The sequence below is a fragment of the Ichthyophthirius multifiliis genome (genome assembly GCF_000220395.1).
Source record: "Ichthyophthirius multifiliis unplaced genomic scaffold scaff_1120509250949, whole genome shotgun sequence".
Classification (NCBI taxonomy): Eukaryota; Ciliophora; class Oligohymenophorea; order Hymenostomatida; genus Ichthyophthirius; species Ichthyophthirius multifiliis.
The window spans coordinates 13856-38582 of record NW_004086348.1 but is presented as its reverse complement, the minus strand read 5'-3'; the positions used below and the strand labels follow the sequence as shown (position 1 = coordinate 38582).

Genomic DNA, 24727 nt, shown 5'->3' with positions numbered 1-24727 from the left:
AACTAGAAATAATCAGATACTTGTAATTAATAAATTAAAAGTAAAAAAACTAAAATTTTAAAGAATTATTTCAATAAAATTTGAATTTCATCATAAAAATAAAGAAATAAAATTTTATAAATATTTTTATTTATTGTTTTAATCTAAATTTAAATTTAAATTGTAATTATTTACAAATAAAAAAGTATTATATTTATTATTATAGTCCTTTATAATTATACTATAATGATTATTTAAAGATTAGAAAATTCAATTAATTATTATGATATGTTTGCAAACAAAAATTAAAATTAAATATTATAGTTAATTAATTTTTATTTATATTTAATTTAATATACTTAATTTATTATCAAAATTATGAAATAAAATAAATATTAATATTATTTTATTTAATTAAGCTATCAAAAATAATCTATATTTTAAAAATTGAAAAAAACATATTAATGTAAAAGAATTGTTTACAAATATAATTGACTAAGTTAATAAAATATTATATAAATATTTAAATTAAAAATGATCAAATTATAGATTTTAAATAAAATATTAATATTAATATAATAAATAAAAATTTATAAATTAATGAATAAATAAATAATTAAAAAGTATAATATAATAAAAATAATATAATAATAATAATAATATATTTTAATAGTTTTTCATTGCATACATTTTTATGTGTATGTTTTAATTCAAATATAATATAAGATATATATATATATATATATTTAAAATAATAATATAATAATCTTCTTTGCTTATTAATTTTAATTTAAAATTATTGTTATTTTTCATAAACCAATTTAATTTAAAGATTGTGACTTATATTTTGACTCAAAAATTTATTAAATAATTAATTTTTCATCGAATTCATCAGACTCATCTTAACTTTCTTTTAGATCTTCCCAAATAATATTTAATGTATTTATTTCACTATGTTTTGTTGTTTTTTAAGAAGCAGATCTTAAAATTTTTTTTTTTTAAACATTTTATGAAACAAATATCGAATATTCAGATTAAAGAGGTTTTATAAATTAGGATTAAATATCATTATTTATTCCAAAAAGTTCAATTGAAATATCTTCAGCTTTTTTTAAATAATACATTGTTTTTTAAAATTCCTTAAACTCTGCATTAATTTTACACATTTTTAAATAAATCTCTATTAAGTCTCTTCCATAATTTTTTTTTTTTTTTTCAAGAACTTAGGATAATTGGTTTAATTTTAATGACATTAAATTATATTATTTTTTATTTTCTAATTTTTATATTTAATTTTTGATTTTTAAAACTAACTTATTCTTTACTTATTCATTTTAGTTCTGATTATTGTTAGAATTTCCCATTTTAACTATATTTTTAATCTGGAATATAATAAATATATTTAATATAATTATTATTATTTTTTATTAACACTTTTAAAATTATTATATTGCATGAAAAAAAATACAATAATAAAAAGAAATATAAAGAAATTTTAAATTATTTTTTTTGTTTTTGTTTTAATGCTTTTATTTTTATTCATATATTTTTATATTATTATTATTTATTTTAAATATTTTAAGCTAAAATTCTAACTAAACTTTTTAAATATTTATTTTTTATTTTATAATCTTTTCAATTTTTAACAATTTACTAAAAAAAAAAAAAAAATATATATATATAGGATTTTATTATACATATGAAAAAATAATTAACAAAAATAATTTTGACTAAAATCAATAAGTTAAAGAAATGAATTTAATAGAAAAACTATTTTTTCGTAAGATTTTTATTAAAAATAATTAATAAAAAGCAATCTAATAATTTTAAAAATATGGTAAAAAAAAAAATTTTTTAATTAATTTTTTTTTTTTTTGATTAATACATATATTAAAAAATAGAACAATTTGAAAAAAGATAAAATTAATATAATTTTTTTTTTCATTTATAAAAAAATATTTTATTTTATTTTAGAATCATTTATTAATTTTTTATATTAAAAATATAATCAATAAATATTTTTATTATGAAATAAATAAAAATATTATTTGCTAATTTTGAATTAAGACTTTATCGAAGTTATTTAAAGACTAAACCTACATTTTTAAATTCTAATTTTATTTATATTATTTATTATAAAACTTTATATAAAAATGCTAAAAATATGATATTATAGAAAAAAAAAATATATAAATATTCATATATGTTTCAAACACTTTACAATATGTTTCATAAATAAAGCATTGAAGTATTGTTTATAAGGATTTATTTAATATATTCTGAAAATATTTAATAGTAAAAATGAAAATTTATGAATTAAAATAATAATTTTATTTAAAAAATTGTATTAAAAAAAATATAAGAAAATATTTAAAATGGCATGATAATATTTTAATATGAATAATTATTAATAAAATTAACATATTAAATAATAAATTGATTTTATAGAAGAAAAACATATAAAAACAATTTGTTTAATTAATAAAAATATTTATATAAATTTATTTTAATTTAATTAAATAAATTTAATAATTTATAAATTAACAAATTATAAATAAAAAATAGCTATATGTATTAATTATTTCATTAAATATTTTTTTATGCATTTTTTTTAATTTAGTTTTTAAAAAAAGTTTTGGAAAAAATAATAAAAAATATGTAAAAGTTACATATAATTATCTTTAATTATTTATATTAATATTAATATATTAAAAATAGCTTTTATTTTATATTTTCACATTTATATAATTATTATTATTTATTATATATATTTTTAATAAAAATAATTATTTTTAATTCACTTTTAAAATATTAATATAAAAAAAAACAAAAATAAACATAATAACTAAAATGGGAAATTGTTAGAATAATAATTAATATAATGATCCAACAAAATTAGAAAAGATGAAAAAACAAAATAGCAATAATTTGTATTTAAAAAAAAATATTAATTAAATAAAAATACAAATATTTTTTTTTTTCTTATTTATTTTATTTATTAATTATTAAAATAATAAAAAAAGAATGATAAAAACATATACATGGAATAGAGATTCACATGGGTTATTTGATTATGAATGTAAAAGTGTTATAAAAAGTTAAATAAAAGTTATAGAATCAGGTTTTTAATTATCTTATATATTCAAACATAATTATTTATTATTTTAATCTAAATTATATTATTAAAAATATTTTAATATTTGATATATTATTGTTTAAAAAATATATAAAAGGATACATATTTAGAGATAAAGACGATATGAAAATGCTTACTTAATAATAAATTGAAGTAAAATTTAAAATTTTAATGAAACAATTTTTAATAAAAAAAAGAAATTAAATAATTAATAATTATTATAATTAGCTCAAATAGACATTAGAAATAACCATTATGTTGTAGATTCATAATATATATTTGGAGTAAATAATTAAGATCCAAAGAAATAGGAAGAAGATGAGGGATTAGGAGATTAAAGTTTATGGACTGTAGTAAAATCATTGAAAAATATAAATGGAGGTAAAGGCTATGAAATAAAAGTAGGTGATTATGTAAAATTAGGTCGAATTCGTTTTAGAGTTAAAGAATTATAAGGATTAAATTGCGTAAAATAGGTAATTATTTTTTAAAAAATAAAAATATAAAATAGAAATAAAAATAAAAAATAGAATATAAATAACTTTCATTTTAATCCATGTGCAGACATTCTTGAAATTGACTAAATAATGGAGAAAATGGAAAATTAAGATGAACCTGGAGTCTGTAGAATTTGCTTAGGAGATAATGAAGAATTAGAAAATCCTTTAATAACTCCTTGTAGATGTGATGGTACAATGGGATTTATTCATATAAAATGTTTATAATAGTGGCTATAAAGCAGAATTCATCCAAAAATAACAAGTTATTCAGTATCTTTTGTTTATAAAACATTTGATTGTGAATTATGTAAATAACCATTTCCAAGTAAAAATAATTTTTTATTATAAATAATCATAATATTCATTTTTAATATGAAATATAAAGATATGGTAAAAGTGAAGAATATAATATATGACACTGTGGAAATTCCTAAACCAAATGCTCCTTATATTACTTTAGAAATATTAAGTAAAGACAAAAATATTTGCAAAGGAATTCATGTGATTTCTTTAGATTAAAGGTAAAATATTAAATTAGGAAGAGGAAACGATTCTGATATCCGTATAAGTGATATTTCTGTTAGTAGACGACATGCTTAACTTAGTTATAACAATGGATCTTTTTATTTAGAAGATAATAATAGTAAATTTGGGACATTAGTTTTGGTAAAAGAACCTATTGTTTTAGATAATAATAATAGCAATATTGCTATTTAAGTTGGGAGATCTGTTATTTCTTTTATTTTAAAAAAAAATTGGAAAATTTACTAAATTGTCATTTCGTATTTTTTTTTTGAAATATATTATTTTAAAAAAAAAAAAAGCTAAAATTCTAATTGCAACTAAGTAAATTTATAAAACTTATAAGCAAATCAAAAAGTAAAAACTATTTAAGCCCCAGGATAAAATGAAGAAGAATTAATTATGAATAAATATATACAAGCAAACTAAGAATAATAAATTGATGAATTTTAATAAAAGAATTAAAATGAAATAAATTAATAAAATAATAATTTATAAGAAATTAAATAATTTGACAACTCTCCAAATTTAAAACCTTTAAAACTTTAAGAATTTAAAGATCCTGCAGAAGAATTAGAATAAATATAAAAATAAGGAGAATCAACTCTATATATAAATTAATTATAATAATAAATAAAGATACTTATTTCGCATAGAGAAAATAATAGAAATTAAATTATATAGTTATAAAAAAATAATAATGAAGATTAAAAAAGTAAATAAGAAATTTCGCATTTCGAGAAAAGAATAACTTTATTAAATAAAAAAATTGATGATTTATAAAAATAAATAAATTAATAATCTTAAAGTTAAAAGTAATAAAATATTTAAAAATTATAAAAAATATTTAAAAATTATAAAAATATTTAAATATTATTATATATATTTAGTAAAGAATAAAGTAATGTTATTGAAAACTTTAATAATTATATAATAGGAAGTATAATAAATAATTAATAGAAAGATAATAATAACTAATTAGGTGATTAAAATATTGAATCTAAATTTAATATAAATAATTCATAAAAAGAATAAAAAGTTTGAATTAAATATGAAAAAATAATAAATATATATATATATATATATATATATATATATATATATATTATATATATAGTTATATATATAGTTATATATATATTTAAATATATAGTTTTATAAATAAACATAAGTTTTATATTTATAAATTTTAGTAAAATAAAAAAACATTCTCTTTAATATTATATTTTTATTCCATATTGCATTATTGCATATTTTTAAAAAATTATATACCTATATAATATTTCTAGTTTTATATTTTTAATTAATATTATCAAAACTTTTATTTTATTTTAATTTTTTTTATATATATAAGTTTATATATTTATTATTATTTTGAATCTTTAATTTTAAATTAAAAAATTTAGTTTTTATATATTTAATTTTTTTTTATATTATATTAATTAAAATATTAATAATCAATAGTTATATTTTATAAATATATTAATCTTTATTTATAAGTAAATACTTGAAAATTTAAAATATTATCCATGATTAAATATTAATAAAAATAAATATTAACAATTAAATATATTTAATAATAATAAAAAAAACAATATAAACTAATAAATAAAAAATATATATAAAATAAGCTTCCAAAATAATTTTTTAAAATAAAATAAAAATGAACAGAAAACTAAAATCTGCAAGTTTAATTCGTCCATTTCGCATATAATCGCCATTAAAGCAATCAAAATTTAAAAATTTTACGAAATCCTAAAAGCAAACATTATAAACAGCACACGATACACATTCAATAGACAATATAAAAGCCCAGAATCCCGATATTACAGTCTATTCTAATATATAAGAATCCACATATTTTGATCCAAACAATTTAAATGACGAAATAATCAAATAAGAATTAAACTCAATAAAAGTAGAACATGTAATAAAATTATACGAAGCTAAATGCTAAGATATATTATTAGATGTAAAACTTCCTTAATTATTAAAATTTGTTGATAGAATTATAAAAAACTGCATTAATGGAAACCTTGATTTATCCGATTAATAATTAGGCGTCCGAAGTGCCAAAATAATAGACAATATTTTGGCACAAAACGACACATTTTCTAGACTAAACTTAAGCAAAAATCAAATCAAGGATGAAGGAGTCCAAATAATAACTGAAACATTAAAAAAAGCGCCCCAAATCGCCATAATAAACATTTCGAATAACAACATAAGTCCTCAAGGTTGCGAAATAATGTTCTAAATGGTTAAAGAGAGTCGAAGCATATACTCTTTAGATATTTCAAGTCCTGATAGTTACAATAGGAACCGAATAAATCCAGACTCAGCGCGAATATTGAGAAAAATGTTATAATAAAACGAGACTTTGTAATTTTTGAATTTACAAAACATATCTTTAGGTCCCTAAGGTCTATATAATATAATACAAGGGCTAAATATGAATAAAAATCTAGTTTATTTGAATATTTCATGGAATGAGATAGGAAGCGAATGTGGTAAAATTATTGTAAATTACCTTTTTAACACTAAATTAACTGAATTAGATGTTTCTGGGAACAGTATAGGCGATTTTTCAATAGAGAAATTCGGAGAAGGGATGAAAAGTAATAATTGTTCAATTGAAATTTTAAAATGTTCAAATAATGAAATAAATTCCATCGGCTTAAGTAATTTCTTGACCTATATTTAGGGAAATAATAAGTGTAAATAAATTGATTTGGAAGGAAATAAATTTATGGATGCTCCTTCTGATTATTTGACTAATTTTTTTGCAAATAATACTGCATTGGAAAATATTTCCTTTAAAAATTGTATGATTTATCCTTGCTTTTTGATTAAACTAGCAGATGGAATAGCCTAAAATGATGTCTTAATCTCATTAAATTTAAGCCAAAATTTTATTGGAGATGAAGGTGTTAAATACTTGTGTTAGTAATTAATTTAATTAAAAAATTAAAGCCTATAGGAACTTTTTTTAAACAAATGCAATATTTAAGAAGAAGGAGGTATTTTACTAGCAAAACTATTAAAATAACATCCAAAACTAATCAGAATTTAAGCCTAAAATAACTTAATGGGAGATTAATCTGGTTATTTTTTTATAGAAGCTTTAAGGAATAATATAAATGTATAATAGTTAAATGTTTAAAATAACTTTATTAGATACGATTATTAATTGGAAATTTTAAGCTTATTAAACAAAAATAAAGAGTTCCTAAAATAAAAAAAACCAGAAAAACTTGTACAAGAACTAGCATGTATAAAATCGAATGATTTAAGAAAAGAAACTCTATAATAATAATCTAAATAATTAAATGTTAAATAAATAAAAGTAAAGGAAGAACTAGATATTTTATCAAAAGAAATCTTTTAAACACAGGATGATTATGATCATAAAAGTGAATAATTCTTAGAAGAACTATAAAATAAACAAAAATAAGTCAAAGACATTAATATTCTTTTAATTGAACAAGAAAAAATATAAGCAACGGAACTTGACCAAATCGAATCTTTGATAAGAACAGAAAATGATAAAATTAATAAAATTAAAAAAGAAATTGATGTTTTGAAAAAAGAAAAGTCAGAAAAGTTAACTTTTATTGAAAATAAAAAAAATTATGATTTTAAGACTTTTAAGTCTAATATAGAAAGAAAACTTAAAGAAGAGTTATAAAAAGTTAAAAATGATGAAATGGCTTATGATATGTTCAATTAAAATGTCGAAAAAATCAAAGCTAATATAACTTTGCTTTAAAAAGGAATCCTTCCAGGAAGCGTAGATGAAGATTTCGAAAAAGAAAAAGATAATGAAGATATTAATAAAAAGAATAATTAAGAAAAAAGTAAACCTAATAATAAAAATAATAATAATAATAATAAAAAGAAAAATAATAATATTTAGTAAAAGAAAAAAAAGAAAAATAAATGATTAACAAAAAAATCTTATTCAATTTTTTATTATTTTTTACTTTGGCAAGTAAGGCGATTTTTCCTTTATTTTATATAACATAAACTTATCTTTATTTTTAAAATAGTTTATTTTTTTATATATATCCTAGAAAATTTTTCCACCATCTTATTAAAAATTATTATTATTTTATTAAAAACTAGTTATTTTATTATTTTAACCTAAATAAATATTAATATTTTAATTATGAATAATTTATTTATAAAAAGACAAAAAGTTCTTATTTCTATTCAAAATTTTACCATTTTATTCATATTTTATATCAAAACCAGAAATAAGATTAAGCTTTTTTATTTCTAATTTTTTTGCATTTTAATTATATTTTTCATATAGAGATTTCTTAAATTTTGATTTTTCGCCTATTTTTTTATTTTTTTCATCTATTTATATACATTCATCAATAAAAAAATTATTTTTTGTCTATTTTAAATGCCACCCTATTAATTTGCTTGTAAAACGCAATTTTGCCATTAATTTTCTCTTTTTTTCTAAATATAATTATGTATTTTCTTTTTGTTCAGCTTTCCAGAATCCTATAGAGCCTCTCCCTTGTGTTCCTTGTAAATTATTAATTTTTGAATTGTTCCTTGACCTTTCTGCTGGAGTATTTATTATCGGAGAATTCATTGAATTTATTTATTATTAAGGTGGCTTTTCTATTGGTAATGCTACTTTTGGTATGTATGGCTATTCAAATTATTTTAAATCCACACTTTATTTCACTTATTAGGTTATTTATTCCAATATTAAATCTTTTTGCTGTTATTTTAATTTAAATTTAGGCTTTAGTATATGATTTTTGATATATGTGTTAGGACATATGAATTATAACTTTTATTGTTTTGTACTTTATAAACCAGTTTCTGTAGAATAGCAACTTTTACGCCTAAATACTGGATTTTCTTTGGATTATTTTTTTTCTATATATTCGTCAAATTTTGGAGAGATTAAGTCAAATTTGGTTTTTCTTCCTATTTTACGAATTTTTTTATTTAATTATTTATTTATTTATTTTTACTTTCTGTGATGCAAATGTATGGAATATATTTTTTTTTTTAAGCCATTAAGTTCATATAAAAAATATAATTTTATTATTTTTTTATAAAAAATTTATAATAACCAAATATAGATGGCTTATATAATTATTCATAAATATAATATATATTAATTTTAAAAATTATTATTTAATAATATAATCATTGAAATATTTTTAATTTTTATTGTTAATATAATTTATCAATTGAAAGCGTAATTAGCTATATTAATATTATATAATTAAAATAATTAAAATAGTAAATATAATTTAATATATATATTATTTTATAAAATACATATTATTAAGTAATAAATCTTTTAAATTTAATTAAAAAAATAAATATTAGAAAAATACAATTATTTTTCTTTAAATTAAAAAATCTTTTAAAATGGATTAAAATAAAATAAGATTCGAATTTTTAAAAAATTATATAAAAACAGATCTAAATTAAGTTGATTATTTTAATTAATAATAAGCTAAAATTTGTTTAAAGTATGACACTCACAATTTTTTTAATAATATTTTAAATTTAAACAATTCATGTATATATAAAAAAAAGAGGAAAAAAATTATAAATAATATAATTACAAAAGATAAGTTAAGGTTTAGAGGGCTTTAATAATTTAGAAAAATTAAAATTGAATTTAAGGTAAAAAAAATAAAATTTACAAATTATTTCTTTTAAAAAAATTTATAAAAAGAGAAAATATTATAAAAGATTAAGGTGTTACTATAGTATCAAATTCCATTTCTAAATTAACCGATTTAAAAGAATTAGAATTAAATCTATAGTAAATTAAAAAATATATATTTATTTTAAAATAAAAAAAAAATAGTGGAGTAGAATTAAATAAAGAAGGGTGTATTTCTTTAGCATAAAATATAAAAAAACTAACAAAGCTTTAAGTTTTGAAAATAAATTTATGGTGGAATAATGTACAAGATGAAGGAATTTTAATATTAGCAACATCAATAGGAGAATTAGTTAATTTAAAAACATTAGAATTAGATTTAGTGTCATATTTAATTGATTTTTTTTTATAAAAAATAAATAAATAAAAGGCATAATAATATTACAAATAATGGATGCTAATTTGTTAATTTTTTAAAAAATAACATATAATTAGAAAATCTTTCAATATTTTTGCAGTAAAAAAATTAAACATTTTATATGTTTTTTAATAATATAATTTATACAAAGGAACAATTTAATTTAATAAAATGGAGTTTTATAGATATAAACAGGACTCTCAAATTTAATAAAGCTTAGAAATTTAGTATTATTTTTAGGGTAATTTCTATTATAAATTTAATCTTCTCTAATATAAAATAAAATATTTTTTATTAAAAAAAGAGTAAATAGAATTTGTGAAGAAGGTGGCCTTCATTTAGGAAATTCATTCATTTATTAGAATTAGTTATAAAAATTAACATTAGGCTTATTGTAATTTAATATTTTTTAAAAATAATACTATATTATTATTATATTTTTTTTTTTTTTTTAGAAAAAATAATTTTAATGATTAAGGAATATAATTTTTATGTTAAGGAATTTAAAATATTCAAATGCTAGAATAGTTAAATGTTATATTATGGTATAATAAATTATTAGTTTTTAGTAAATTTTTTTTTTTTTCTTTAAACAGGGAAAATAATATTACCTAATAAGGATGCTTATATATTTCAAATATGTTAAAGAGTTTATAAAATTTAAGACATTTATTTATGAATTTAAGGTTTTTATTTGATATTTATGAAATAAATTAAATATTTTTTTTCTCTTATATAGAAATAACACAATTAGTGATTAAGGATTATATTATATAGGAAATGGTTTAATATAAAATGAAAAAATAGCAAGCGTAGATTTATTTTTAATGTAAAAAAAAAAAAAAGCTTTAAACATGTAAAAAAGGGATAATTAAATACATGATTAAGGATTAATACACTTTTTTTAAGATATCTAAAAAATAAAAAATTTACATACATTATGTTTAAATTTATCATAAAATTAATTAAGTGATTATGGATTATAATAAATAGCTTTTATTATAAAAGAAACTTAAACTTTAACTTGTTTAGATTTAGACTTTAAGTAAATTTAAATATTATTTATTTATTGTTTTAATTTACATTATATATTATTTAAAAGCGAAAACTAATAAATCACATAAAAAGGATTATGTATATTATATGTAAGTACACTATATTTAGATTATTTAATTACTCTTTAAATTGAGTAAATAAATTTTAATAAACTATTTATTTATTAATTATATTTTAAAGTTATGATATAAATGAAGAAACATAAATAAAAGATGATTAATTTAATAAATATTATTAAAGAATGGTTGAAATTGCTAAAAATAAAGTTAACTTTTAAAAGAGTATATATTAACCATGTTTATTTTCAATTTATTACTTAAAATAAAATTTTAGTGAATATTTTTCTACAAATATAAATACTGTAATAAATGATTTAATTGATTGAATATTATAATATAATTGTAAACCTAAACATTAAAAAGATATTTAAAACTAAATAATTATTTAAAAAATAAGTATTTATATCTCTAAATTTTTTTTATATTACTTAATAATATATTAGATAAAAAATATATATATATAAAATAAAAATAATTGTTAAATAATTGTAAATATTAGAAATAATGTTATTCATAAACGATTGTTAAAAGTAGAACTCATATCTTAATATCTATCTCCAACAACATCCGGAATTAGTTTTTCAATTTCATTCCATTATTATTAACTAAGTTAAATAAGAGCAGCCTTAGCATTTTCAGCTAATCTAGAAGAAGTTTTAGTACCAGGAATAGGAAAAACATCATTACCTCTAGAATGAACCCAGGCAAGAGCTAATTAAGCAGGAGAAAATCCTAATTCTACAGCTTTTTCAAAAAATTTTTTAGGAATATTTTTTTCCAAATTCTCACCTTTAAATCTAGGTACATTATTTCTCCAATCTCCTTATTCCAATTTTTCTCCAGTATTAAAAGTTTTAGATAATAATCCTCTGCCTAAAGGTGAATAAGCAACAATACCAACACCTAATTCTCTTGCAGTAGGAATAATATTTTATTCTAAATCTCTCGTTTATAAAGACCATTCCATCTGAATAGCAGTAACAGGATGTATTTTATGAGCTCTTCTAAGTTCATCAGGTGTACATTCAGATAATCCAATGTATTTTATTTTTCCTTCATGTACTAATTTTTTAAGAGCTTCCATAGTTTCTTCTATAGGAGTTTATGGATCCATTCTATGTTAGTAATATAAATCGATATAATTTGTTCCTAATCTTTATAAAGAATCAGCTAATTAAGATCTTATAGTTTCTTCTTTACCTGAATAGCCCATTCCTTTTTCATTAATGACTATTCCAAATTTAGTTGCAATAATAAATTTGTCTCTACCATGGATTTTAATGGCTTTTCCTATTAATTCTTCATTAGTATAGTTTTCTCCACCACCTTAGCCAAAAGATTAATATATCCAAGCAGTATCTAAAAAGTTAATTCCATGTTCTAATGCCGTAGCTATTGTTTTCAAAGATTCACCTTCAGTTTAAGATCTATTAAAAGAACCATAAAAAGCTGTCATTCCCATACAACCTAAACCTTAAGCTGATACTAATAACCCTTATGAACCTAGAGGACGTTAAGGAACTTTTTAATTTTACATTTAATTATTTATTTTATGTTTAAAGTGTTATATTTTGAATTATTATAAATTATAATAATATTTTTAAAAAAAAAATCAAATATCTTATATTATATTTTATTTATAAAATATTTTAATTAATTAAGGTATTTAAAACGTTCTAGAAATATTAAGGAGCATTTTTTATAAATTAAAATATAAAAAAAAAAATTTGAAAATTGAATTAAATATAATAAATAAATATATATCTTATATGTAAAATATTTAATAAAATAATATTATTTATAAATATTAAAAAATAAATTAATAAATAAAATAAAAATAAAAATATAATATTTTAGTTTTATTAAAGATATTAATTTTTTTAATTTATTATTAATAATTATATAATTTTTAAAAAAAGTAAAAAAGTAAAAATTTATAAATAAAAAGCATATACTTATAATCTTTAATATATGTATTTTAAAAATAAATTTATTTATTTAATTTACTATAATTTTAAAAAATAACACATTTAAATTAATAAATTAAAATTTAAGATTAAATTAAATTAATAACTATAATATATATGATATTATTTTAAATACATTATATTTTATTAAAAGTTAATTTTATATTTATTTTTTAAAAATATTAAATACAATATTATTTAAAATAAAATTAATTAATTATATAAATTTAAAAAATTAAAAAATTTAAATATTGAAATATTACTTAAATATTTATATATTTTTAAAATGTGATTTGAAATAAAATAAATAATATCATGATTACAAACGTTTATTATAAGCATAATTCATATCTGGATATCTATCACCAAAAGCAGGGTCTACTAATTTTTCGATTTCCTCCCATTATTGTTAACTAAGTTAAATATTAACAGCCTAAGTATTTTCAACTTATCTAGAAGAGGTTTTAGTACCAGGAATAGGAAAAACATCATTACCTCTAGAATGAACCCAAGCAAGAGCTAATTAAGCAGGAGTAAATCCTAATTCTACAGCTTTTTCAAAAAATTTTTTAGGAATATTTTTTTCCAAATTCTCAGCATTGAATCTTGGATGAATGTTCCTTGAATCTCCTTATTAAATATCCTAAGCTGAATCAAATGTTTTGGATAGCAATCCTCTTCCTAAAGGCGAATAAGCAACAATGCCAACACCTAATTCTCTTGCAGTTGGTACTACATCTTTTTCAATATCCCTAATATGTAAGGACCATTCCATCTAAATAGCAGTAATAGGATGTATTTTATGAGCTCTTCTAAGTTCATCAGGTGTACATTCAGATAATCCAATGTATTTTATTTTTCCTTCAAGTATTAACTTTTTAAGTACTTCCATAGTTTCTTCTATAGGAGTTTAAGTATCAATTCTATGATAATAATATAAATCGATATAGTTTGTTCCTAATCTTTATAAAGAATCAGCTAATTAAGATCTTATAGTTTCTTCTTTACCAGAAAATTTTGTTACTCCGTTTTAATCTTTTAAAATACCAAATTTAGTTGCAATAATAAATTTGTCTCTACCATGGATTTTAATGGCTTTTCCTATTAATTCTTCATTAGTATAGTTTTCTCCACCACCTTAGCCAAAAGATTAATATATCCAAGCAGTATCTAAAAAGTTAATTCCATGTTCTAATGCCGTAGCTATTGTTTTCAAAGATTCACCTTCAGTTTAAGATCTATTAAAAGAACCATAAAAAGCTGTCATTCCCATACAACCTAAACCTTAAGCTGATACTACTAACCCTTATGAACCTAGAGGACGTTAAGGAACTTTTAAATTTGACATGCTTTTTTTTTTCAGAGTTTATTTTACTTAAATTAAAAGATATTATTTTTAAAATAAAATAATATCTTTTTTAATAAGAAACTAAAATTTATTATTGCAATATATATAATTATTGAAAAAAAAATTAAATCTAAAAAATTATTTACATAAAATAAAAATTTAATAAATAATTTTACTAAAATATATTTAAAAATAAATATTAATAAAATTTTTATTCATTTACAAATAATAATTTTTTTTATTTTTCAAAATATAAAAATTCACCCATAAAATTAAATAACTTCAACATTACTAACCTCGTTATCACTTAATTCACTAACATTATCAAGAGAAATCTAACTTAAAACACTATTATTATCATCATTATTTGATACCTTTCTAATCCCCAAATCATCTAATTTATCTTATTGCTTACTTAATTTCTCACTAGCATATAATCTAACAAATTCTTTTACTTTTTCTTCATATTTTTATATATCTTTATTCATTAAAGAAGCTGCTTAAGGGTTTAAGGGATCATGGGGATTTGGATAAGTCAATAATTAAGGTAAAAAAATATCAAAAATATTTATTAAATCATACATTGGAGACCATGATTAATTAATAACATCTAAACAAACACTCCCTGATCTTTTGTTAAATAAAATAAAGAATATTTTAATAAAATAAATAATACTCTTCATCAATATTTGGATGAAATATTTTATTTAAAAAACCTATTGAAGGTGATCTATAAGGATATTATTCTGGTAATAAAACATGTATTTACCATATTCCATCTTAATATAGAGTATTTTTTGGGCCAGGAAATATAACTATAAATGCACTAGTATTTTCTTAAGTAACATTTACTTTATAATCACTCATTAATAATTTAGTAATATCTTTTTGTTTTCTTTTTGTACATATTGTCGGATTATATTCATTTTTTTACATTTCTGATTTAATTTTTTTATGGTTTTATATTTTATATATTTTTAATATTCAGCAAAAAAAAATTATATAATTATTTCTAACAAAATAATAAAACTTATATACATATGTAATATTTAATTAAACAAAAATAAAAAAATTATCATTTTTTAAAAGTATATCTTTAACTAACTTATTTGATATCTTTCATTTAATTAAAAGCTTATTTAACTAAAATGTTTTATTTATATAAATTTTCATATTTTTCAACCAAATTTTAATATTCAAGTATAAGATTGGCTTTATTATTAGTAATATCTCTATAATTATCATTATCATATATATTAATTTGTTTCATTTTTTTTACTTCTTTATATAATTCTTTATAAATTTTTTTCAAATATTTTAATTTATTATTAAAAATGTCATTAATTTAAAATTTATTGTTTAAATTTTCATCCATTTCTTCATCTTAATCTTCCATTTCATCTTCTTCTTAATTATCAGCATTTTCTTTCTTTTGTTCATCCAATGATTCATGTCCTTCTTTTTATTTTAGTTAATCTTCATCAATTACCATATATGTCCATCTATAAAGTTTAGTATATCTTTGTAAGGTTTTTCGGAATTCTAAATCTTCTGTATCTTAATCATATTCGTCTTCATCTTCTTCTTTTTATTCTATTTCTGTTTTTTATAATTTTTTTTTATCTTCTTCAAATTCTTCTTCACAAGGCTCAAATTTATATAAATATTCATCTAAAGACATCATTACTTATTCAAATGGCAATTTTACTAAAGAATAGTTTTTTCGATTATACTTTTAATAATTTCTAGGCGGACATAACCTATTTATTATCGATTAATAATATTTATTTATCCTTTCTTCTGTATTTTTGTAAAATATATGCAATTTTTTAAGAATTGTATATTGAAGATTGCTGGACTAGTTTGTATAATATTAATTTTCTTGTTTTTTTTCTTTTTTTTCTTCTTCTAATTACATATATAACTTTAAACTAATTTGTTTTTTTATTTTATTAATATATTATTTTTTTTAAGATTTTAAATTATTTTTTTAAATTAAAAATTTAAAAATTTTTATTTTTCTAAAATATAAAATATAAAAGTTTAAAAAAAAAAATATTATTTTAAATTAAATTTAAGTAACAATAAAAAAATTAATAAATATAAAATATAGGGGTTATTTAAACAAAAAAATAATAAGAAATTGTAAGTAAAAGAATGATTAAAAAATAAATTGAATAAATACATACAAACAATTTATTAATAATAAATTTAAGAATTAAAAGAAAATAAATATTTTTTAGTTAATATAATTATAATATTAAATAATAATATATATATTCTTTGAAATAAAATAAAATTAATATTAACTTATAAGAAAAATAAAGATGTACATATTATAATATAGTAAATATTAAATAAAATTTAATATCTATAAATTAAAACAATAATAATTAAACTTATCTTAATTAGAAGCATTATATTTATTATTAAATGACAAATTGTAATTAAATTTAAACAAAAATATTTGAAAATAAAATAATAATTTATAAATAAAAGTATTAATAATACTAATGTAATTAATTAATTGCATAAAAAAATGCATTATTTTAATTTAATTATAAAGTGATTTATTAATTATTTAACTTTTTTCTTCTTCTATGTTTATGAACGATTTTATAGATTATATAAATATTTATATAAACATAGTAATCGATTAAAGTTATTAAAAATACTTTTTATTCTAAAATAACTTATATATAAATACCCTATATTTTTTTTTATAATTTTTTTTTGTTTAGCTTAATTAATTAAATATTTTTTTCCAAAAACAAATAAAATAAAAAAAAATGTTTGAAGATTAATGCCATTTATGCAAAATATATTCACCAGAATAAGCAAAATGTGCAAAAGCAAGATGTAGAAAATAATTTTGTACGAAATGCATTTATGAAAATTTTGATTAATCATTTAAATTAGTCGAAAATTACAATTAAAATTGTTGGATTTGTTATGCTTGTTAAAATTTATGCAAATGTAAAATATGTAAAGGAGAACTTTCACACAAGAAAAAATATTATGGGAAGAGAAAAAATATATATTCATTTAATAATACAGAATAATAAATAAAAAGTGAAGATAATATACTATTGCAATAAGATTAAAGCGAAGAAAAAAGTATAAATAAGATTAACATCAAATTTATACATATTAATATGAAAATTACAAAACAATATCAAAGTATATTCAAAGATTCGCACTTTAATAAATTTTATAGAAGAAAATAGATGTTAAAAAAATGAAATTATAAAAAAACTTTATCAATATTAAAATTTTTAATTATTGTTTAATAAAAAATAAAAAGTAATATAAAAATAATACTTTATATAAATTTAAATTGTATATTAACAAAAAAATCTAATTATAATATGTAAAAATAAAATATCTAAATAAAATAAATATAAAAAAAATCCTATTATTATTTAAAAAAATAAATTAAAAACTCAATTCACTTAAAAATATATTAATAAATCAAGTTTATTTGTAATACTTTCCATTTTAAGATATCCATATTTAAGCTATACCATTTTTAGCAAAAATATATAAATATCATCAGATATAATTTTTTTTTCATTCATATAAATATTATTATTTTAATTATAGAAAAATTATAAAATAAATTTAAATGACAATTGGTTTTATAGTTTTAAAAGAAAATAATTGTCTTAAATTTATATAATAATATGTTAAACATCAAATATTAAAAATGAATTTATAGCATAATTTAATATTATTTCTTTAAAAAGAAAAAAAAATTATCCAATAGAAATGATAAAAAAATAAATAAAATAAAATTATAATAGCATTTTATATAAAAATAAATTTATGTTAAAAATGAAAAATATAAAAAAGGAAATTAAATATAATAATTTATAAATAAAAAAATATATAAATTATAAAAAAAAAATATTTTATATTTTGTCTAAAATATAATTTATTTAAATATTTAATATATTATACATTTTATTTTTTTATTATATCTAAATTAATTATCTATAAAATTAATATTAATAATTTTTTTTTTTAAATAAATATAAATATATATATATATATATTTAAAAATATATATATATATATATATATTATCTAATTATTTTAATTTTATTATATTTATTAAAACAAATAATAAAAAATTTATAAATATTTTTTTAAAATTAAATTTAATAATGTATATTATTAATTAATTTTACATAAATAATATCTTTTTATTATTCAAAAAATGGAATAAAAAAAAACACTTTTAGTATGTTTAGGAATAAATAAAAATGATAAGCTTTTATAGTTAATAGATGTACCAAAATTTTATGAAGTTTTAATAAAACATGATTTTACAAATGTAATATTTTAGCTTCCTTCGTAATTTTTTTTATAAAAAATAAATTTTTTAATTTAACAAAAATTTTAAACAAAAAAAATAAGAGAAGATTATTTTTTTCCAAAATATTATTAAGATTATTAAAATTAATTAGAAATAAAAACATAAGGTCCTTATTTTTAAGCAGATTAATATATATATAGATCAGATTTAGTGATAACAACATGTGGTAAAATTAATTATAAAAATAGAAAAAAATATATAAAAAAAAAAGATATTACAATATTATTAGAATGCCATGAAGTGAAAGTAAATATAATAGTAATTTCCGAAGAATAGAGTTAAATGTCTTAACAAATCTTCCTAGAATTAAAAAAAAAGACAAATATATTAGGCTTAAATACTTCAGAAGCAATAAATTACGAAATGCTAGACTCATATTTAACAATAAATAAAGGAATAAATGAAATATTTTAAGGAAAAGATAAAATACCAGGATAAGAATATTGCCCTAAAATACTTGATGAAGAAACACAAAGGAAAATAAATATACATACAATATAACTAAATGAATAATAATAAAAATACCATAAATATTAAAGGCCTTTAGGCTATATATAATAAAAATTAAAAAATGAATAAAAAATTTATTTAGAATATTTAAATTATGCATTAGATTACAAATTTTTGAATGAAAAATTACTTTAACATCCAAATTTATAACGATTTTAGCAATATTTATAAAACATGGATATGATTGAATAAGAAAAAGAAATTGAGAAAGAAATAAAAGCCTTATAAAGTGAAGAAAAAAGTGAAAATGAAGAAATCAGTGAAAATGAAGAAAATAGTGAATGCAGTTTTTTGAAAAATTTAGAAAATAGTTAATTTTTAAATGAAAATAGCGAAGAATCGAAAAACGATTTAAATAAATCAATAAAAAAATTTAAAAAAAACTATAATCCTTATTTTTATTTTGAAAACTAAGAAATAGAACAAAATAGTGTATTTTAACCAAACAAAAAAAAATATATTGAAAAAGTACAACTAAATTCTATTGTGTATGAACTAGATTTTTCAAATATTGATCCTTAATCATTAATAATAAAAAGTAAAGAAAAGAAAATAAAGAGTGATAATATTTAGGAAACAGATGATTTTCTTACTTAAATGGAAATAAAAGAAATTATTAATTTAATAAAAGATGAATATGAAGAAAAAACTTAAAACGGAAATTATAAAATTTGCGTTTGTATTTCATGTAAATAATTATTAGTCCCATTTTTAATTAGAAAAGAAGTAGAGGAAAATTCTGACATATTTTAAATTCATAACTAATATTTAGAATAAGTAAAAGAAAAATTAAAAAATAACATTTAAGAAGAAACTAATAATAGAATAATAAATAATATATTTTGCAAAGAATATTTAACAAATTATATAAATATAACATGTTTTAATAATTGAAAAAAAATAAAAAATATTTATATATATATATAATAAAAAAAAACGAAATAATATATCATTTTTTATAATAAACTTAATAATAAATTCCTAATAAAACAAATATCCCTGCCAAAAAAAGAAATTCGAAATACAAACTATCCTTATTTTAAAAGTTATTATCAGAATAAAAAATTACACTTATATTATTTATATATCTGAATCTTTCTATATATTAATTCAACAAATAAATACGTTCAACTAAACTCGTACTTTGCCATAATCTTTATTTCTCTTTTTATGTAAAATTGAACGTACCACTTGCTAAAAAGCTAAATTCTTTAATTTTTTAAATATCGTTTATTATATAATCTTTTTATAAATAAGCAAAGAAATTTATTTACGATAATTATTGCGACATGTTGCTATAAATAACGTTATTATTTTTGAAAATTTCGTTTATAATATTAAGTAAATTCTGTATACTTTCTTATAAGTCTTGATTTTATTAAATTTCATCTATAACCTCGACACCTTCACAGACACTAAATTCGAACCCGTCTTCAAAAATATCTTAAAATATTTCATCATTAGTATTCCTTTATACAGTTATTTGTTTAAAATTAGAAATTTCTACTTTCTAAATAACATTTAATTTACATTTGTAAATATTAATTGCATTTTTTTGACTTTAAGATTCTGCTTCTTAAGCAATTAAAACAGTTTCTATTTCACATAAACATGCAAATGAATTATCTTCTGAATGATTTTTCACAAACAAAGTTCTATCAGGGCATAAAGCTTAAAATTATTCTAAAGTTCCTTTGAATTATAATTGGGTAATTATGTTTGTACTTGGAAATAGAAAATTAGCCTTTTTAAATGGATATTAATTTAAAATTAACATATTATGATATGTTTTTGGCAAATTTTTTTCCTAATTAGATATCTGTATATTTTTTAGGGAATCCTCTTGTAGTTTTTTTAAAACTTTTTCTTTTTTCTATAATGTCTCTTAATAATTTTGTTCAATTATTTACATTAATGTTGTATTTGGTCTCAGATTTTGGGGATTACCTATTGTTGGGGTTCTACACATAGGACATAAAGGTTTTATTAATAATGATTGGATTGCACATTCTTTACAAAATGTATGACCACAATGCAAAGTTACAGGTGTATAGTATATGTCTTAACATATTATACATTCAGGTACTTGATTCATTTTTATTTTGTTTTTGTTTGTTTTGTTTTGTTTTGTTTTGTTTTTCTGATAAAATTTATAAATAGAAAAATATTTTATAATAATTGTATTTTTTATATTTTAACATTTGTAGATCTATAAATATAATAATCTTATTTTTAAATATATTATACATTAAATGATAAAATATATATATTTTTTTTTTAAAAAAAAAAAATTAAAATAATTTGTTTGAAGATTGTATATAACTTTTATAATTATCTAAAAATAATTTAAATATAATTATTTATCTTGAATATTGAAATTTAATTTTTTTATTATTTAAAAAATATAATCATTTATTTTAAATTCAATATAAATAATATATTAGTATATTTTAGAATTAAAAACATATTATTTATATTTAAGCAAGTTTTTGTGGTTTCTGTATTTGCATATTTTAAAATTTAAGAAATAAGAAGTTAAAATAAACGATTTCTAAAAATATATATAAAAAAATATATATATATATTTATAATCTGATGCATTTTTTTATTATGTTTCATATTTTTATTTTTTCCATATAATTTTAATCACTTTAAATTAGTTTTGATTACAATTAATTGCCTAATAAAATTAGTTTTTATATTTACCCCGATAATTTTTAAATAAAATAACTATTTTAAAAAGTAATTATAAATAAAATTCATATAATAAGTTTATTTATTAAATGAAAGTATATTTTTTATTTATTTAAATTTCAACTTTAATATTCTATTTATTATATCTAATCTTTAATATTTTAATTATACATATAAAATATAATAATATTATTTTGTATACTAATTTTAGTTTTATTAGATTAAAATATTTTTTATTAAGAAACAACATGCTGCTTGTAAATAAATAATTTATAAAAGATTCAATTATAAATAATATATAATCTGAAATTTACAGTGGAAGAATACTTTTATTTTTATAAAATAAAAAAACTATTTTATAAGAAAGTATTTCAATAATGTAGCTATTCATTAAAATATTATTTTTTTTTCATATAAAAAAAAATGTTAAAAAAGTTTAAAACCAATAGCAGATGTACTCGATGTAAAAAATTATAATGTGTTTTTGAATTATAATAAACAGCATGTTATTTTTTTGATAAAATAAATGAAGTCAAATAAAATTAATTAGAATGCCCAATCTTTTTAATCTCTTTATACATATATAATCCTTATATGTAGATTAAGATATTAATCAAGCAATATAAAAATAAAAATAAATTAAATTAGGATTAATAAGACTACGAACATCAAGCAACTTTAATATTATTACATATAAATAATTAAGGAAATATATTTTTTAATATTAAGAAAAATACATACTTATATAAAAAATTAAACTAGTATTATAGAAGATCCTGCTTTTTATGAAAATGGATATGTGTTTGTGTAAGAAAATCTAGAATACTATATAAAGGAACAGTAGTGTTTCAGGAAAAAAATGCAAGCGACTTTATATTTATATTTCCTTAGCTTGAATTGGTGGAAAAAAGTATATGTATTTATAAAATATGTTGGAAATGATATCGAAAAATCAATAATAACTTATTTTAATTTTAATATAGGAATTTCAAGAGTTTTCTATATTATATAAAATGCAAAGATAATCAAAAACAAGCATTTCATTCAATATTAACTACAGGTGGATTTGCAAATTTTAATAGATATAGAAAGTAGAAAAATAGTTTTTTAAAATTTAACTTTTTGGAAAAAAAATCCTTAAAAACAAATTAAAGATAAATTAAATTAAATATCAAGACCTTCAAATGTCTGTTGAAAGAGCATATCATTAATAAATTTATCATAAAGGCAAAATCTATGTTTTTGGAGGATATGGTTATTAAAATAATAATAAATTAGATAGATCCAATTAAACCTATTTAATCTTGTGAAGTTTATGATGTGTAATTTAATAATAATGGAAGAAAAGTGATTAATTATTTTTTTGAAAGAGAACGTTTTGGAGCTTTTGTTCATTAATATAAAATATTTATTTATGGAGGATATAATATGCTTGAAAATTAATATAGAGAGACTTTACAAATTGAAATTTATGATACTCAAAAAATGGAGTTATTTATAATTTATTTGAGTAATAAAATTAATAAAAATATTTTATGACTAACTCCTTATTGTTTTATTGATTTAAATCACAATTTAGTTGTTTTAGGAGAAGAAAACTTCTTATAATTCAATAAATAATAATAAAATTAAAATAACAATAGTGAAAATAATATGAGATAAAAATAAGTTGTAAATTTAAATCTTAAAAATTGAGAACACGCCTTTACTGATATATATTTGGATTTCATTCTTAAATCGGATTTCTAAACTGATTTTTCTCCTGTATTTTATGAAGGAAGGGTTTTCTTTGGTATGGAATTTTTAATATAATAAAATTTATTAGTTCCTTACAATCTAAATAAAAATCAAATTAAAAAATTTTAAGTTATTACCGGTGAAAAAATTAAAATATGATTTTGACTTTTATATATAAAAAAATTATGATAATGTGTTATTTATAAATGAAAATAATGTTTGTTTTAAAAATATTGTATTTTAATTAGTAAAAATTATATTTTTATGACTTAAAATATATATAATTTTATGTAATATATTAAAATCATTGAATGATAATAAATAATATAGTTTATGAATATAATTTTTGATTTTATGAATAATTGAAATTTAAAATATTATTTAAAAAATATTTTTATATTATATAAATTTATTATTTAAAAAATATTTTTATATTATATAAATTTATTATTTCAACAATTAAATAATAAATATATTTCACCAAATTAGATAAAAATACATTATATAATAAATTTCTTAATCGGAGTATTTATTTTACGCTGACTTTTTTATATAGAGTATATTTATATTTCCATTTATTAAAATAATCCTTTTTATTATAATTAAATTTTTATTCACTTATAAAAAATGAAATAAAATATAATTCTTATTTATATAAATTCATATTTAATAATTAAATTTTATTAAATAAAATATTTAATATATTGACTAATTTAAATACTATTTAAAATTTTATAATTAGACTAAATTTATAAATCAATTCTTTAGATATT

At 16.8% G+C, this 24727-nt stretch overlaps 6 protein-coding genes across 6 annotated transcripts, besides 31 other annotated features; 2 read left to right on the top strand and 4 right to left on the bottom strand. All coding sequences in view use genetic code 6, as the record gives it.

The window, feature by feature from the left end:
- Positions 1-532: 532 nt before the first annotated feature.
- Positions 533-641: a microsatellite.
- Positions 552-643: a microsatellite.
- Positions 605-638: a microsatellite.
- Positions 605-641: a microsatellite.
- Positions 610-643: a microsatellite.
- Positions 644-1241: 598 nt separating this feature from the next.
- Positions 1242-1285: a microsatellite.
- Positions 1246-1283: a microsatellite.
- Positions 1286-1813: 528 nt separating the features above from the next.
- Positions 1814-5051, top strand: IMG5_117240 (hypothetical protein; the record flags this gene model as incomplete). Its single annotated transcript, XM_004034569.1, has 8 exons — positions 1814-1816; positions 2545-2550; positions 2600-2637; positions 3003-3100; positions 3344-3591; positions 3646-3940; positions 4001-4397; positions 5033-5051. The coding sequence occupies 8 exons, from the start codon at positions 1814-1816 to the stop codon at positions 5049-5051; spliced, it is 1104 nt and encodes a 367-aa protein (XP_004034617.1).
- Positions 2453-2516: a microsatellite.
- Positions 3606-3641: a microsatellite.
- Positions 3606-3656: a microsatellite.
- Positions 3608-3653: a microsatellite.
- Positions 4958-5014: a microsatellite.
- A 6-nt stretch (positions 5052-5057) lies between the features above and the next one.
- Positions 5058-5109: a microsatellite.
- A 94-nt stretch (positions 5110-5203) lies between these two features.
- Positions 5204-5289: a microsatellite.
- Positions 5274-5320: a microsatellite.
- Positions 5321-5671: 351 nt separating this feature from the next.
- Positions 5672-5724: a microsatellite.
- Positions 5703-5763: a microsatellite.
- A 1123-nt stretch (positions 5764-6886) lies between these two features.
- On the top strand, positions 6887-8922 carry IMG5_117230 (hypothetical protein; the record flags this gene model as incomplete). Its single annotated transcript, XM_004034568.1, has 4 exons — positions 6887-7079; positions 7485-7994; positions 8641-8800; positions 8850-8922. 4 exons carry the CDS (start codon positions 6887-6889, stop codon positions 8920-8922), a joined length of 936 nt encoding a protein of 311 aa, XP_004034616.1.
- Positions 8002-8048: a microsatellite.
- A 1743-nt stretch (positions 8923-10665) lies between the features above and the next one.
- Positions 10666-10708: a microsatellite.
- Positions 10709-11714: 1006 nt separating this feature from the next.
- On the bottom strand, positions 11715-12896 carry IMG5_117220 (hypothetical protein). The gene has a single exon (XM_004034567.1). The coding sequence runs from the start codon at positions 12855-12857 to the stop codon at positions 11832-11834; it is 1026 nt and encodes a 341-aa protein (XP_004034615.1). The 5' UTR covers positions 12858-12896; the 3' UTR covers positions 11715-11831.
- Positions 11754-11786: a microsatellite.
- A 578-nt stretch (positions 12897-13474) lies between the features above and the next one.
- Positions 13475-14676, bottom strand: IMG5_117210 (hypothetical protein). Its single transcript, XM_004034566.1, has one exon. It carries the CDS (start codon positions 14633-14635, stop codon positions 13601-13603), a length of 1035 nt encoding a protein of 344 aa, XP_004034614.1. The 5' UTR covers positions 14636-14676; the 3' UTR covers positions 13475-13600.
- An 85-nt stretch (positions 14677-14761) lies between these two features.
- Positions 14762-14818: a microsatellite.
- Positions 14775-15597, bottom strand: IMG5_117200 (ubiquitin-conjugating enzyme, putative). Its single transcript, XM_004034565.1, has 2 exons — positions 15312-15597; positions 14775-15265 (listed from the first exon to the last, which is right to left on the bottom strand). Exons 1-2 carry the CDS (start codon positions 15569-15571, stop codon positions 14896-14898), a joined length of 630 nt encoding a protein of 209 aa, XP_004034613.1. The 5' UTR covers positions 15572-15597; the 3' UTR covers positions 14775-14895.
- Positions 14837-14885: a microsatellite.
- A 2896-nt stretch (positions 15598-18493) lies between the features above and the next one.
- Positions 18494-18545: a microsatellite.
- A 114-nt stretch (positions 18546-18659) lies between these two features.
- Positions 18660-18718: a microsatellite.
- Positions 18667-18718: a microsatellite.
- A 1035-nt stretch (positions 18719-19753) lies between these two features.
- Positions 19754-19805: a microsatellite.
- A 473-nt stretch (positions 19806-20278) lies between these two features.
- IMG5_117190 (zinc finger family protein, putative) lies at positions 20279-21618 on the bottom strand (the record flags this gene model as incomplete). Its single annotated transcript, XM_004034564.1, has 4 exons — positions 20279-20284; positions 20798-20818; positions 20920-20992; positions 21434-21618. The coding sequence occupies 4 exons, from the start codon at positions 21616-21618 to the stop codon at positions 20279-20281; spliced, it is 285 nt and encodes a 94-aa protein (XP_004034612.1).
- Positions 21619-21662: a microsatellite.
- A 414-nt stretch (positions 21663-22076) lies between these two features.
- Positions 22077-22103: a microsatellite.
- Positions 22104-24329: 2226 nt separating this feature from the next.
- Positions 24330-24407: a microsatellite.
- Positions 24403-24452: a microsatellite.
- Positions 24453-24591: 139 nt separating this feature from the next.
- Positions 24592-24629: a microsatellite.
- Between the last annotated feature and the right edge of the window lie 98 nt (positions 24630-24727).